Here is a 15189-nt window from a genome sequence, read left to right as displayed (position 1 = left end):
TTCCATCAGTATCAGAAACTGCTGTCTTGACCCCTCCACAGAAAGAAGTATGTATTCCTTGGGCTGGTCTGCTTCAGAACATGTTTGCTGATGCGAACATCCCCACCCTCCTCCTTCACTCTCAGCCCTGCTACACTGAGATGCTTTTCTTCACTCACACGGCAGATTTTCAAAGAACTGTCAAAATGTTCCCCCTGCTGATGCTGCCCTGGTGGTCTATTTCCTCCCAAGATTCCACACTCAATTATCATAATAAAAAAATTTAAATCCATTTCATGGGTCACTAATGCAACAACAATAATAAGCTCACATTTATATAGTTTTTCATGACTTACAAAGAACTTCCCTCACAACTTTACCCAATACAGAGGCATCTGAATATAGAAGATAGAATGCTTGAAAATCTTGAGTTCAAATCCTGCCTCAGAGACTTAACTAACTTCGTGACCCAGACAAGTAACATAGCCTTTCTGAGCCTCAGTTTCCCTATATGTAAAATGGTGAAGAATAACTGCACAGGTTGTTGCAAGAAGCAAATGAGATGACAATGTAACATTTTCTAAGCCTTAAAGCGCTACATAAATGTTGGCTATCAACTCTTGTTTCAAGTAAGGAAACTTAGCTAAAGTGATAAAAGAGGAGGTAAATAATTTGGCCTGTGTCATTCAGTGAGTGACAGAGTTGAGGATGTGGACTTTTAATCCAGGGCTCTTTCAACCACACCACATTGCCATTCCCCTTCACAGCAGGTATTTTGGATACCTTCAGAAATGAGATATTTTGGCATTTTATGATCTAAAATATGGAAGGATGATTTGGGAGAGAATATATTAAGTTCTAAATACAAATCTGGGCAGCTTGGTGACACAATGGATACAGCATTGAGCTTGGAATCTGAGAGACTCATCTTCTTGAATTCAAATCCAGCCTCAAACACTTACCAACTCTGTGATCCTGGACAAATCACTTAACTATGTTTGCCTCAGTTTCCTTATCTATAAAATGAGTTAGAGAAGGAAATGGCAAATCACTCCAGGAACATTGCCAAGAAAACCCCAAAATGACATCATGAAGAGTCAGACATGACTGAAATGTCACCAAAACAATACTAACACAAGCAAGCGAGATATCCCCTGCCCTCAAAGAGCTTATATTTTAACAGAAGAAAACCACACATTAAAGGAGAGCTAAAAGTCATAATATGTGGTAGTGGCAGCATGTAGAGATGATTGGAAAGTAGGATAGAGGTCTGGTTCTGGACTAAATAAGGTGATTCCAGAAGCAGAAGTCAAAGTTCCAGTAAGGAAGAGGTGACCCAAGGAGAGGCATCATAGTTGAGTGTGGTCTAGCTGTTAAGTGCTATCTCGTGCTGACAAACAGACTTCACCATCATCAAAAACCATGAGATGTCTGGACTTGGGTCACAGCATCAGAATTGGGAAAGAGCTGCTGATGGTGGTCAGTGTTCTAGGAACCACTGAGATGATTTTTGGCAAGATTGGTCAGGGATGTTGAAACCAGATGTAGGAGACATCAAAAAGACCACTGAGTCCAGCAATCTCCCTTTAAGCCACCCTGAAGCTTCACCTCCCATGTCTGATACATAACTATGTAGCCTGTAATAATCATTCTCCTGTGACATTTGTCTCACACTCTCTTGCTTTTTCCATCAGTGTTCTCACAAACATCCCCTTTCCATTAAATAAGGAGTGTAAGATTCCAATTTCACCCAGAAATTTTAAACTGTCTAAGATGCACTTTTAAGCTTCCAAGGCATGGGAAAACTCACTTCCTCAGCATCATTGCCACATTTGAAATAGTTGCCTCAGCTACTATTTGAATGGGTGGAGAGGAAAGAGTCTAAACTTATTCTTCCTGCAATATTTCAGTAAACTTGTTTGTTATACAATGTCTTAATCAAAACAGGGTAGCTTCTTCCTTTTAGAATTCCACCCTTTTTTGGCATATAACGAGAGGATGTGTCATGGAGTAGTATTATTACCCGATTAGGAGGGTACCTGGAGACCGGTTGCCTCCATCTATATGGCAGTTTAATATAAGAAAGGAAACAACTAGGTAGCATAGAAAACACAGTGCCGGACTTGGAACTTTGGAGATCTTAGGTTCAAATGTGGCCTCAGACACTTTCTAGCTTTGTGGCCCTGGGCAAGTCATTTAATCCCAATTGCCTAGCTCTTGCTACTCTTCTATCTTAGAACTGATACTAAAAGGTTCTGGTAGGCAGCACAGTAGATTGGCAGCCAGGTCTGGAGATAAGTGGTCCTAGATTCAAATCTGACCTCAAACTCTTCCTAACTGTCATTTGGTTTTTAAAATAAAACAACAAGAGATTTGATATGAAGAAGAGTTTGCGCATATATATATATATATATATATTTATGTTTTAATAGGAAGAAGACTGGTCTTAATATTCTCTCAAGTCAAGAGACACTAATAATGATTGATGATCGACTGACTTGGCATTAACTTCCTGCCCTGGTGCTTACTTTGTTACTCTGGGCAAACCACTTAATCTCACTAAACCTTGATTTCCTCATCATCAAGGAGATGATACTTGCATTGCCCATCTTACAAGGCTATGAGGAAAACTCTGTATATGCTACGTACATGAGAATTGTTACCTCTAAGTCCTTTTGATTCAGACCCAGAAAATAACATAATTTTACATGCTCCAGTCTACACTAAGTTCCCTTTTGTTTCAGATCTCCCCTTTCCCTGGAAAGTTCATAAGGCTCCAAAGATGCTATTCCCCTCTTAACTTTTCAGTTGTCATGGTGGGATGAACATTAGACACAGCTTATTAAATCTAACCACTGTGACCTGGGGAAGTTTGAGACCCAGATTAGGCTCTTGAGTGGGTAATTTTGGATTGGTAAATTCCCTTGGTTTTCCACATTTGCCCTTTTCCTCTTCTCTGACCCTCCCAGAAGAGTCAGAGAGTTCATCAAGCAATGTGTACTGTGGTTTTGGGGTCCCCCTTCTGACCTGTGATCAGCAGTTGCACAGTTGAACGTTCAGCCAGAGTCTCAAACCCTCTGAATGATGGAAGAATGTTTAAAGCGTTCCTTTGTTTGCTCAGCGATGACCCTTGGAGATAACTGGCACTTTGGTGATGGGAGTTCTATTCTGAGAAAACATACCTCTGAAGCATGAATTTCCCCCTCACAGCTGGCTCCTAAGACCTTACATCTCAGAAGTATGTAAATGCAGTCTGGACTCTAGGCAAAAATAGCAGACTCCATCCTTGGAAATCCTTGCAGGATGCAGGCCAGGTGAGAATATTGGTACTTGGCCTTCTTTAAAACAAGGGAACGGAGGCTCTGGCAAGCTCATTGTCTTATCAATCAGAGAAATGAATTACTGGCCAAATATAAATTGCTAAAGGCAACAGGGGTCAGAGATGGGAAGGTTTTTCTCTTCTCTCATAAGCATTTGTTAAAATACTTGCTTTTCATGTTTGCTTAATATGTTGAATGTCCCACAGAGAAAGTGTGCTAAAGATTTTCATAAAAGAAATTTCTCAGGAACAAATCAAGGGCATGAAGTCTTTGATGCTGGTGCCACTGAGTGGCACCCAAGGGAATTATTGGTGGTGTGCTGCCAGGCTCTTTCTGTATACATGTATCTTTCTCTGCTCATTCTCCTTTTCTAGCCTGTGTACTACTTTAACCCAGTTATATAAACAGTAAGCCCCTATTATGTGCCAGGAACTTGGAGATAGGCAAAAAAGGAAACAGCCCCTGGTCTCAAGAAGCTTAAATTCTACCCTCTGCCTCTTCTTTACTCCATCTCCATTTCCCATTCTCCCTCCAATCTCACTTCATTTATTATTTCTTTTTTCCTTTAAATGCTTACCTTGTGCCTTAGAATTGATACTGTCAGTTCCAAGGAAAAAGAGTGGTAACAACTAGACAATGAGTTGTCTGGTCACAAATGACCAGTGACACATAACTAGGAAGAGTTTGAGGCCAAATTTGAACCTAGGACCTTTCATCTCCAAGCCTGGCTCTCTATTCACTAAGTCACCTAGTTGCCCCCTCCTCAATGATCATTTGAGCCTGTCTTCATCATCTACAGAGCTTAGCTTCCTATTAATCTCTCTCAGAGAATTAGTCGCACCCCTGCTTGACACAATTCCAGATACATATATATTTTCCAACAAATGTATTTATTTTTAGGCCTAATGTTTTCCACATACTGGGCAAAATGACTCAGTGCCTCATCAAAACCAGCAATGGACTTGGTTGCTTTTTTGAAAAAAAAAGTACACCAACTAATAATAAAGTGAGGGAGGGAGGAAAAGAAGGGAGAGAGGAAGGAAGGAAGGAAGGAAGAGGGAAAGAAGGAAGGAGGGAGGGAGGAAAAGAAGGGAGAGAGGAAGGAAGGAAGGAAGAGGGAGAGGAGGGAGGGAGAAAAAGAAGGGAGAGAGGAAGGAGGGAGAGAGGGTGGGAGGAAAGTAAGGGAGAGGAAGGAAGGAAGGAGGGAGGGAAGGAGAAGGGAAGGAGGGAGAAAAGAGGGAGGGAGAGAGGGTGGGAGGAAAGTAAGGAGAAGAGAAAGGAAGGAAGGGAGTACTTTACAACTGCTGTGACATGTTAAAGTGATTCATACTGTATTTTGATACTATCTCTCATTATGTGCTCCAAATTCTTCTTAGGCCTTATACAAATGCTTCTTTTATGTTGATTTTCCTACCAATTTAAATAGGTGTAAGTAAGATGACTTTGGTCTAGCCATTTATTGATTAGTTCTGAACTTTTCAAACCAGATCCTGTTTTGATGTCATCTGGGTCCATTTCTCATCCATTAGAATTAGGATCTCATTTTTGTTTATATGTTAAGTCCAAATTCAGCATCCCTTGTCTGTTTGGTAATTTGGTCCATTTCTTCCAGACCATTACTTAAAATTCATATAAAATTATAAAATTCATACCTTAAACTAGTCTTTAGAAACAATCTGCCAAACCTTTCTTACAATAGAACCTTCTGTTCTTGTTTATTTATGGTCCAGTACTTCCAAATAAACCTGCCAATGATCAGGAGTCTTGGTGCCTACATGTATGACTAGTCATTGAGGTATATTCATTACAGTATATAGCTGCAGTTAATTAAGTACAATGTATCACTGGACTTTAAATTCAGGGATGTGGATTCAAGTCCTAACTCTCGGGGTAAACTACAGTAGAGAGCTGGCTTGGAGTCAGGAATGCCTGAGTTCAAAACCTGCTTCAGTTCATAAAACAAAATCAAGTTAAGCATTTTACCATTTATTGTTTTGATGGGTTTTTTCATGTATGCTGAAGTTGATGTGTCAATGGTTGAAGTCTCTTTCTATATCTTAGAGCAGCTCTGTGTTCTCCATTGAGCCTAGCACCATGTTGAATATATTCACCAGCTTGGAACATATATGGTTGAACAGCATCACTATGCAAGTGTACAAGTTTGTGAGGGTCAGGTATCCGCTGCTTAATAAAACATCAACCTGTCACTTTTTCCATGAAGCCTTCCCTAATTTTCTTAGCTGACAGTGGTCTTACTTTCTAATTGGATCTCTCCTTTGTCAGTATATTTTACCTTGCATCACACTTTGAGGATCATAGAATCATAGACTGAGGAGTGGAAGGATCTTGAAAGTGGAAAGATCTCTATTCCAATCTCCCCATTTATGGATGAGAAAAACAGGTCCCTAAAGTTTAAGTGACTTACCCAAGATCAAGTCTCCTAAATAACAAATGGGATTTGAACCAGGATTCCTTGACTTCTAACCTAGTGCTCTTACTACCATACCTCTCTCCTCTATTTCATCCCCCATATTATTAGACTGTAAATTTCTTTTTTTTATTAATTAGTTAATTTATTTCTATTTTATTTAATTAGTCAATTTAGAACATTTTCCCCTGGTTACAAGAATCATATTCTTTCCCTCGTCTCCCCTCACCCCTTCCCATATTCGATGCATAATTCCACTGGGTTTTACATGTGTCCTTGATCAAAACCTATTCCATGTTGTTGATGTTTACATAAGGGTGATCATTTAGATAAACTGTAAGTTTCTTGAAAGTTTTTGTCTTTACAGTCTACCTATGATTTGGACACAGCTTCAAACACTCACCAAGTGTCCTGGGCAAGTCACCTAACCCTTTTTGTACTAGTTTTCTCATCTATAAAATGAGCTAGAGAAAAATAAATGGCCAATCGTTCCAGTATCTTTGCCAAGAAAACCCCAAAGAGTTGAACATAACTGAAAAAATGATTGCACAATAATGACAATACAATTTGGAAATAACATTAAATGCCTGTTGAAGAATTGCCCCGGCAGTTAATTAGTAGGGTGCATATTTAGTAACAAGACAATTAAGGTACCCACAGGAAAATGCGTCCTCCCTTCCCCCAAGCCACATTTACTATCTAAATCACAAAAATAATTGCTGTGCTTATACAGTCAGTAGGACAGTAATTAAGTGTACGTCAAGGTGCTTTGAAATACCAGGTGTTGAGTTTTCTCTCCTGCTTTTATTCTCTCCTCTTGAGGAAAAGGCAGCTGTTCAAACTGGACTGGAGTACAGATTCTGATCCTAATATACTTATCTGATTGGACTTCTTTCGGGTCTTTTTTATTCATGAATATTGTACAAACTTTAAGAGAAATCAAGAACGCCTATTCATAAAAAATATCATGCTTTTGCAGGACTTTGCTTATTTATCTGTGGTACAGAAGCACGTGTGCACGTGTTTTCTCTGGGCAGAGTTAACTGCCCGCTTGGGAATGAAATTTATGACCCAAAGGCCTCTTTAGCACTTAATTTGCCACTGAGCTAAGCATTCTCCTGGGCATCATTATACAATTACCAAAGATTCAAATGATGGCAAGGTCCTCCCCCACCCCCCCACCCAATTTGGAGGCTTTCATGTGGATGTTAGAGCATAGTCAGAACCCAAACACTTTGAGGGATCAAGGGCCCAATCTGATCTGGGAAAAGGAAGCTCCATGAGTATAGGGACGATCTCCTTTTTTCTTTGTTTCCTCAATGCCTAACACAATACTTGGTATGTAATAGGCACTTAATGAGGGTAGCTAGGTGGCCCAGGATGTACAGTGCCAGACCTGGAGTCAAGAAGACCTGGGTTTAAATCTGGCCTCAGTACTAGCTGTGTGACCCTGGGCGGTGAATCACTGACCCTTGTTTGCCTCAGTTTCCTTATCTGTCAAATGAGCTGGAGAAGGAAACAGCTAACCACTCCAGTATCTTTAACAAGAAAATCAGAAATGAGTCAGACACTGCTGAAATGACTGAACAACAACAACAACAAAAGGCACTTTATAAATGCATATTGAGTAATCTTTTCCCCAGTTTCTCCCCTCATTCACCTTTATAGGCTTATTTCTGTACAGGTTTAGGCACTTGCTGTTTGTGATCACTTTCTGATTTTGAGTTGCCTACATTCTTTAAAAAAAAAAAATAAATTTAAACCCTTACCTTCTGTCTTGAAATTGATGCATTATTGAGTCCAAGATAGAAGAGTGGTAAGGTATAGGCAATTGGGGTTAAGTGATTTGCCCAGAATCATACAGCTGGGAAGTATCTGAGGTCTGATTTGAACCCAGGAGCTTCTGTCTCTAGAGCTGGCACTCTACCCACTGAACTATCTAGCTACCTACTGGGATAATACTTCCTTAATGGTAATTTCTAATATTATTAACCCTGACTCTTCCCCCAATCTTCTTTCCATTTTTTTCCTCATTGTGCATGTTATTTTTTAGAAGTATTTTACACACAACCTTTATCAATTGATACCTATTCCCTATTTGTCCTGATTTCTATTACAATTGATTTAAAAATGTAGTTATTTTGCCTGTTGATATTCCTCAGTTGTTGTGAATGTATTTAGAGCCAGAAGGGACCTTTGAAGTCATCTAGATATTTTGCAGATGTGAAAATTGCATCTAGAAATAATGCTTCATACATGCTCAGGTTTTTAAAAATATTTCTTGACCTGTTTGTTATGCTATTGTATATTTATTTTCAGAGCAAACCAGCTGTCAAAATTCCATCTTTATCTTTCTTAAAGGGGGCAGATAGATGGCACAGTAGATAAAGCCCTGGGCCTGGAGTCAGAAATATCTAAGTTCAAATCTGGCTTTAGACACTTACTAGCTCTGTGACCCTGGGCAAGTCATTTAACCCTGTTTGCTTCAGTTTCCTCATCTGCCAAATGAGCTGGAGAAGGAGATGACAAGCCTTTCCAGTGTTTTTGCCAAGAGAATCCTAAAAGGGGTCACAAAGACTAAAATAACTGAACCACAGTCTTAAAGATTTTCAGAAATTGAACCTTGGGTGGATAAAATCCTCTTTTCCAGTTTCTGCACTGCTTGTGTCCCTTCCATTCTGTTCTTTTAACACACAACTTGATTTTAAGCATGAGAAAACTCAATTAAACACAACAATCCATACTGGAATAAAAGAATTTCATTTCCAAACCATGCTGCCGACATTCTAGTCATCATTTTCATCCCCCTCGCACCAGAACTCCAGACTCTGCCTTTGAAACTGGCCAAGGGATAGATGAGCTTTTCTTTATCTTTCCACTCACTTCCTGACTCTTTCCAAATTGTGCCACATATGCATGTACCATCCCCCTTCAAGTTCCTTTGAGTGTGTGCTCCTAGAGGGGAGGCACCATCTTAGCACTTAGCACAGTGCTTGGGATGTAGTGAGCACTTTATAAATGCTTCATCATTTATTCTTTCAGGGTACAAAATTTCCAGAATAACTCCTCAGTTCCCATTCAATAACTCTACACAACCTCCTTCATAGACCATTTTATTTGGATTAAGAATTCCATCAGACTGGCTTATCTTTTCTCCCCTTGCTTGAATGTGCTCTGTTCTTTCCTCATAGGTTTCTCTTGCCATGCTTGCATTCATCTTCATTTCCTGCAATATCGAGTTCCCTTTGAATGGTTTTTCTTTCAAAGAAAAATTGGATCTCTCTTTCTGACATAAAAATCCTAGAAATCATTGTAGAGCCCTTTTGAGATTGTCTAAAGTAATGTAACAATTTGGAATGGATGTTGGGTACAGTAACCAACTGAATTCACATGCTTGACCCATGCTTTCCTGTCAGTAGACATAATAATCGTAATAATAGTTTACATTTCTATAGTGCTTTAAGGCTCATAAAGCCTGTCCTTGGATACAAGAAGCCAGGTAGAGAGTGCAAATATGATAATTCCCATTTTTGCAAATTAAGAAACTGAGGTTTTTTTGAGGTAAAGTGATTTGTCTGGAGTTGTACAGGTTTTAAATTATAATGGAGGGATGGAAAGGGAGAGAGGGCGGGGAAGAAAGAATTTAGATTGCAAAAAATTAGAGAACAATTGTTAAAAATTGTTTCTACATGTATTTTAAAAAAAGAATAGACAGAAAAATTATCATGGAGAGATCCCAGATTCTCTGTGTTGATAGAGCTCTTAAAGGTCATTTAACACAAGCCACACCTAAATGCACACTACAACATCTGTCCCAAGTGTTTGGTGAATTCCTGTAAAGGGCATCTAATGCTTCTGTTCCACTTTGGGGTAGTTTAATTTTTTTTTCTTTTTCTCTACCCAAAAATTTTACCTCCCTATAGCTTCCTAATTATGTGGCTCATTGGACTAGTCTAATACCACTTTTACATCCTGCTTTGTCATTTGGTCATTATAGGCTTGGCTAACTCTTCCTGGCCTCATTTTGGGTTTTCTTGTTAAAGACACTGGAGTGGCCTGCCATTTCCTTCTCCAGCTCATGTTACAGATGAGAAAACTGAGGCAAACAGGCTTAAATGACTTAAGTACAGCTTTATATGTTGGAGGCCAGCTTTGAACTCAGGTCTTCCTGGTTCCAAACCTAGCACTTTATCCACCGCACCACCTAGCTGCCCTGTAAATATTTGAATATGACTATTGTTCCAGTCTGTCTTCTTTTCTTCAGGCTAAATGGTCTCAGTTTCTTTCATTACCCCTGTTTGCCTAGCCCTTGTCCTTCTGACTTAGAGTCGTTATGAATATAGAGAGTAAGGGTTAAAAAAAAAGATGACAGCTTCTTTAGCTAACCCACACTGAGTCTTTTGACTCATAAAACGCTGATTACCCAGTAAAGTTCAACTAAAGATAGTTGTCTGCCCCTTGACCAGCTTCCAAGGCTTTGTTTATCTACTTAGATTTTGGTTTTTTGGTGGGGTTGGGGGGGTGGGGAATAGAAGGGTATCTGCCCTGGACCTATGATTTCGTTTGAGTGGGAATTCTACCTACTGATCTTTGTTTCTGTAACTTATAGGTCAGAGAGATTCAGTGATTTCCCCCTGGTCACTTTTGTGTCTGAAATCAACTTGCCTCCAAGGCTGGCCCTCTATCCCCAGTTACCTCTCTCATCTTCAGATCGCTGCCATGATTTAAAAGCTTTCCTCTCAGCCGGCCATGACTACAATCAGTTTTGGGGATAACCAATTTCACCATCTCTCTCTTATCTCTCCCCCCACTTTAGGGGAGGCTGAAACATCTGAAATGGTTATCAGCAACAGTTTCTGAGAAAATCAATAGCAATTCACTTTTCAAAGTGTTCTATGAAGGGAAAAAGCATTAATATTCCAGGTTCTGTTCAACTTCTACAAGGTCTTAACGGGAGAGAGCAAGGGGACTCAACCAGAAGCTTTGGAAAATTCAGTCTTCTTACTCTGGAGATGAGCATTTTAAAAATTAATTATTTATTTTTGAAAATTTTATTTAAGTAATTTAGAATATTTTTCCATGGTTACAAGATTCAGAATATTTTTTTAAACAAAGGATTAACTTCTAATATGATCCCTGATCACTACACCCCTCCATAATAGAGTTTCTACAAACAGAGAAGAAAAAAAACTGCGTGATCACATGGGTTGATGGGGACATTATTGGAGATATAGACTTTAAATGATCGCCCTAGCTCAAATATCAATAATATAATAATAATATAATTATAATAATAAGCCTTGATCAATGACACATGTAAAATCCAGTGGAATTGCTCATTGCTTACAGGAGGGGGAAAGGGAGGAAGGTAGGGAAAGAATACAAAGCATTTAACCATAGAAAAATATTCTAAATTAACAAATTAAATAAATATTTTCCATTAAAAAAAAAGATTTTCTCCAGCTTAACCTCAACTGGTTTCTGTTCCTGATAATCTCCTTTCCACTTAACCTTTTTTTCTTTTTCACCTGGTGAAAGGCTTGGCACTTATAAGCCAAATCTTGGTAATCTAGCAGTAGATTTAAATCATCCTAATGTTGCCCAGATGGATCAACATGACTGATTCAAAGCATTCCATAATCTAGAAATCATAGTTTTTAGCCTGGCAGGGACCTCAGAGGTCATCTAGTCCAAATCTTTCATTTGACAGGTGAAGAAACTGAGATGACACCAAAGTGGTGAAGCTACTTGTGTGAGGGAGAAATAGCAAATGATAGAGCTTGGATTTGAATTCAAGTCCTCTGACTCCAAATCCTAGATTCTTTTCAGCATATGGTTTTTTCCCTAATAGTTATTATTTGGTTTGGAAATTCCATACTTTATTCTTCCTCAAGAGAATTAGCGCTGAGAATTCTAGGTAAGAGCTAGAGAGAGGTGGTTCAAAATAGAGGTGTACAGGTATGGAATTTAATGTCTGCTAGACATAACCAGCACACAGTTAAGCGTCCAGTGTATCTATCTCACCTCTTCCATTAGATTATTTTAAGTCTCTGCAGGTATTACCCTTCCAGGGCTGCTTTCCTTCCTAGGCGACTAGCCTGTGGCTCTAAGAAGCTATAGTATGCATAGCACCATACCATGGTAGACCATATTGGTAGGGTGACTAAACTAGCTTGAGAGTAACTGACAGGCTTCAGACCCATCAGTGAGTTGGGGGAGCTGGTGTCTACCTAGGCATGTGAAGGCTTCCCCAGGCAGAAATGACAGATGAGAACAATGACTATGAAGGTGGCAGAAGCAGGTGCTATGGAGTGCTTATAGCTTTGTGTAGGCATTGAAGAAGCCAAAGTCAGCCACTGCATCCCTAGCTACCACCAGTTGTCTTGACTTTTGTCTTGCCATCAGACTTCAATGACTTGAGAAGAGAGAGTGAGGCTGATGACTGTGCAACTCTCCATCACTTAAGTTCAGTTTACTCACAAGTCACGATATCATCCCATGATGGCAAAGGTCTTCTTTGAAAGCGAAGGTTAATAAGCATGTCTAACACCCCTTCACAATACAGTTCTTACTTTCTTTACCTAGCTGCTGTTCAATGTTAGTTGAGTCAATATCTGACCAGAAGGTTATTAGAGAAGGTTGGTACGTGTTTGGAACACTATTCTATGAGTAGGAGTGAGTGTGTCACACACATACACACACCATATTCAGTATTCCAAGGCTCCATGATTTCCTCAATGTGGGAATACTCTCCACGAACCCCTGCACAATTTAATAATCCTTCCATTATTTCAAAAATGGTCTTGGGAGCTACTATGGCTAAAAAATTCATCATCTTAAGACCATCATCTGGTACTCAAGTCTTTTCTCCTTGGTGATTCTGCTAGAGTCTGTACTCTAAAACCAGGGTCTCTGACAACCTGCGGTCTTCTCCATGTGATCATGAGACATCAGACTCTAGGAATGATAGCCCCATATCCCATTGGAGCTATGATTTCACTGATCTGGATATTCCCACTGATGATCCAGAGTGCCATCCATGTATACCTGTGCTTCCTTTGTGATTTCTGCCTTCATCTTCCCATGGTTCGCTACAATAACAAGCTATATCCTGTCTTCGGAGCCTTCTTCATACTTTTTTGACTGTGAGAATACTAGTGGAGCTCATGGGCTGTCCATTCGATATCCCTTAATCTTGCCATGAGACTAATGCGTCACACAATGATTGAAAGTGGGTATATCTATATGCTAAGCTAAATAATATATATATATATGCATATATATCTTTAATGTTTATTGGTCTTTGAATGAGAAACTGTCACTTTCCCAACTGCATAGTGTTTACACACACACACACACACACACACACACACACACTTATAAGAGTGGTAGAGGCTAGGAAACTGGGGTTAAGCAATTTGCCCAGAGTCACACAGCTAGGAAGCAACTGAGACCAAACTTGAACCCAGGACCCTTTCAACTACAGGTCTGGCTCTCTCCACTGAGCCACCTCGCTGCCTCTGAAACAAGGATCCTTGAGAGGAATTTTGCAGACTAGTGAAAAGTTGCTCTATGTCATCCATTAGCAATCAGTGCTCCCTGTTATATACTGTTCATATGACAGTCTAATCATAGACGTGGTTGACTTATATGTTATTCAGGCCTATGGGATAAGACTTCTAACTGATTTATCTTCAGGCCTCCTTAATTGGCCCTCTGACAGTTACAGTGTCTTACAAAGTTTATGTATTTTGAGTTAAGCAATTGCCAAGCGCAGGGTTCTGCAGAGTTTAATTTCTGATAACCAGTTGACCCCAAGGATTTAAAAACATTTCGGCTTCTACACTCCTCAGCCTGACCTTCTGCCAGGCATTGGAGGATATTCCAGAGTGCTCATGGAGGGCAGTTACAAAGAGGCTGTTGGGTGGTCTTGGATGGTGAACAGTGTGTATGTCCTCCAAGCCAGGGGGCCAACATTGGGGATGACTTATATATCAGCCATCCATCAGCCATTCAGCAGAGACTTCCTCTTGGTCCAGGGAGGATTTGGTTGTTCCTGTAAAAGCAGTCAGGATTGTTAATTGAAGTAAATTTTGGAGCTGCACAATAATGGCTGTGTCGTTGTGGCTTTCTTTACCCTGCCAACACCCAATCCTTTTTTTCCAAAAACAATTCTGGTTATCAGTACAACATTTTGCCTAAAACAAAAGGGATTTCAAACAAATTGCTTTTTTTAGTCCTTGATGTCTTCTTAAAGTAACTATTTAACAGACTGCTTTTATTGAAGTGTTTAATTTCCATGTGATTCAGTCTTATGGAACCCAACAAAGTATTCCAGAATCAGGATTCCAGAACTTTTTTCCTTAGTTGCTTTCAACTTTTAGGAGAAATGAGTCAAATCACTAGAAAACAATTCAAATCAGGGATTTATGCCCTCCCTTCCCCCCAAAAAAGAAAAGAAAGAAGAAGCAACTCCTAGGGTATATCTGGGAATGCACATTCATTCCGTCTCTTACTGGACTAAGGTTTCGACAATGAAATTTGATAATCTGAAATAAGACCCTGAGGCACTACAAGTTCCCAAATAACCTTCAGGATATTGTGCAGAAAGAGGAATAATTTACCTCAGAAAGCATTTTGCACCCAAAATTGAAACACAGTTTTCTACTTAACTATTCACTCACTGAAACACTTGTTTCTCTTCAACATTCCAGATAGCCAAATTTTTACTATGTAATAAAATCCTAGTCTCCGGACACTAATATACTGCCTCTTAACGTTTTTATACTGCACCTAACAGAGAGCTTTTTCAGGAGTGGGGTGGTGGTAGTAGTAGTAAAAAGGGTTGCTTGCCTTAGAATAAGGAAAACCATTTGGCAGATTCCAACCTATGGCATCTAGAAATCCCTCACTAGACCTGCTATCCCATGAAAAAGAACTGTACACATTTCCTGTTGGCAGCTCTCTATGTCAGCTCCCTTCTTTAGTCATCCTAAAATCATGTTGTTTCCATCAGCATCTTGGCTCGTAGCCCTGCTTGTTATGGTTCTTATATTATGAGCCACCCAGAGGACACCTTAGTGGAGGAAAGATTTTCCTGGCGATAGAGAAAGTTAGGTGGATGGAGAGCCAGACCTAGAGACAGGAGGTCCTTGGTTCAAATTTGGCCAGATGCTTCCTAGCTGGGTGGGTCACTTAAACCCCATTTCCCAGCCTTTATTGCTCTTCTGCCTTAGAACCAATACATATTATTGATTCTAAGATGAGAGAGAGATAAAGAGAGAGAGAGAGAAAGAGAGAGAGAGAGAGAGAGAGAGAGAGAGAGAGAGAGAGAGAGAGAGAGAGAGAGAGAGAGAGAGAGAGAGAGAGAGAGAGAGAGATCATAAGGGGAACAAAGCTAAGATATAAAGCCCCAGATCTAGTGCCAGAAGTTAGCACCACAGAATCTACTGTTCAAAATAC

The 15189-nt window shown here is 39.7% G+C and overlaps 1 protein-coding gene and 1 long non-coding RNA gene across 14 annotated transcripts in view; one reads left to right on the top strand and one right to left on the bottom strand.

Moving 5' to 3' along the window:
* LOC130454631 (uncharacterized) overlaps positions 1-3163 on the bottom strand; it is a 36980-nt gene extending 33817 nt beyond the window's left edge. For 5 of the 8 annotated variants that reach the window (XR_008912405.1, XR_008912409.1, XR_008912411.1 and 2 more), the window contains exon 1: positions 3007-3163. This is a non-coding gene — a long non-coding RNA (uncharacterized LOC130454631). The remainder of the gene's footprint in view (positions 1-3006) is intronic. The other 3 variants (XR_008912407.1, XR_008912406.1, XR_008912412.1) reach the window with 2 other exon arrangements.
* The window catches only part of JCAD (junctional cadherin 5 associated), a 96698-nt gene that overhangs the window by 63068 nt on the left and 18441 nt on the right, over positions 1-15189 (top strand). Inside the window, exon 1 of one of the 6 annotated variants that reach the window (XM_007504809.3) lies at positions 2946-3293. The exons of the other annotated variants lie outside the window; for them this stretch is intronic. Coding sequence (XP_007504871.2) covers positions 3283-3293 — 11 coding nt within the window. The 5' untranslated portion in view covers positions 2946-3282. Of the gene's footprint in view, positions 1-2945; positions 3294-15189 lie in introns of those variants that run through there. 6 annotated transcript variants of the gene reach the window in all.

Source organism: Monodelphis domestica, chromosome 5 (genome assembly GCF_027887165.1).
Source record: "Monodelphis domestica isolate mMonDom1 chromosome 5, mMonDom1.pri, whole genome shotgun sequence".
Classification (NCBI taxonomy): Eukaryota; Metazoa; Chordata; class Mammalia; order Didelphimorphia; family Didelphidae; genus Monodelphis; species Monodelphis domestica.
The sequence above is the reverse complement of the archived record's forward strand: the minus strand, read 5'-3'. Positions and strand labels throughout refer to the sequence as shown.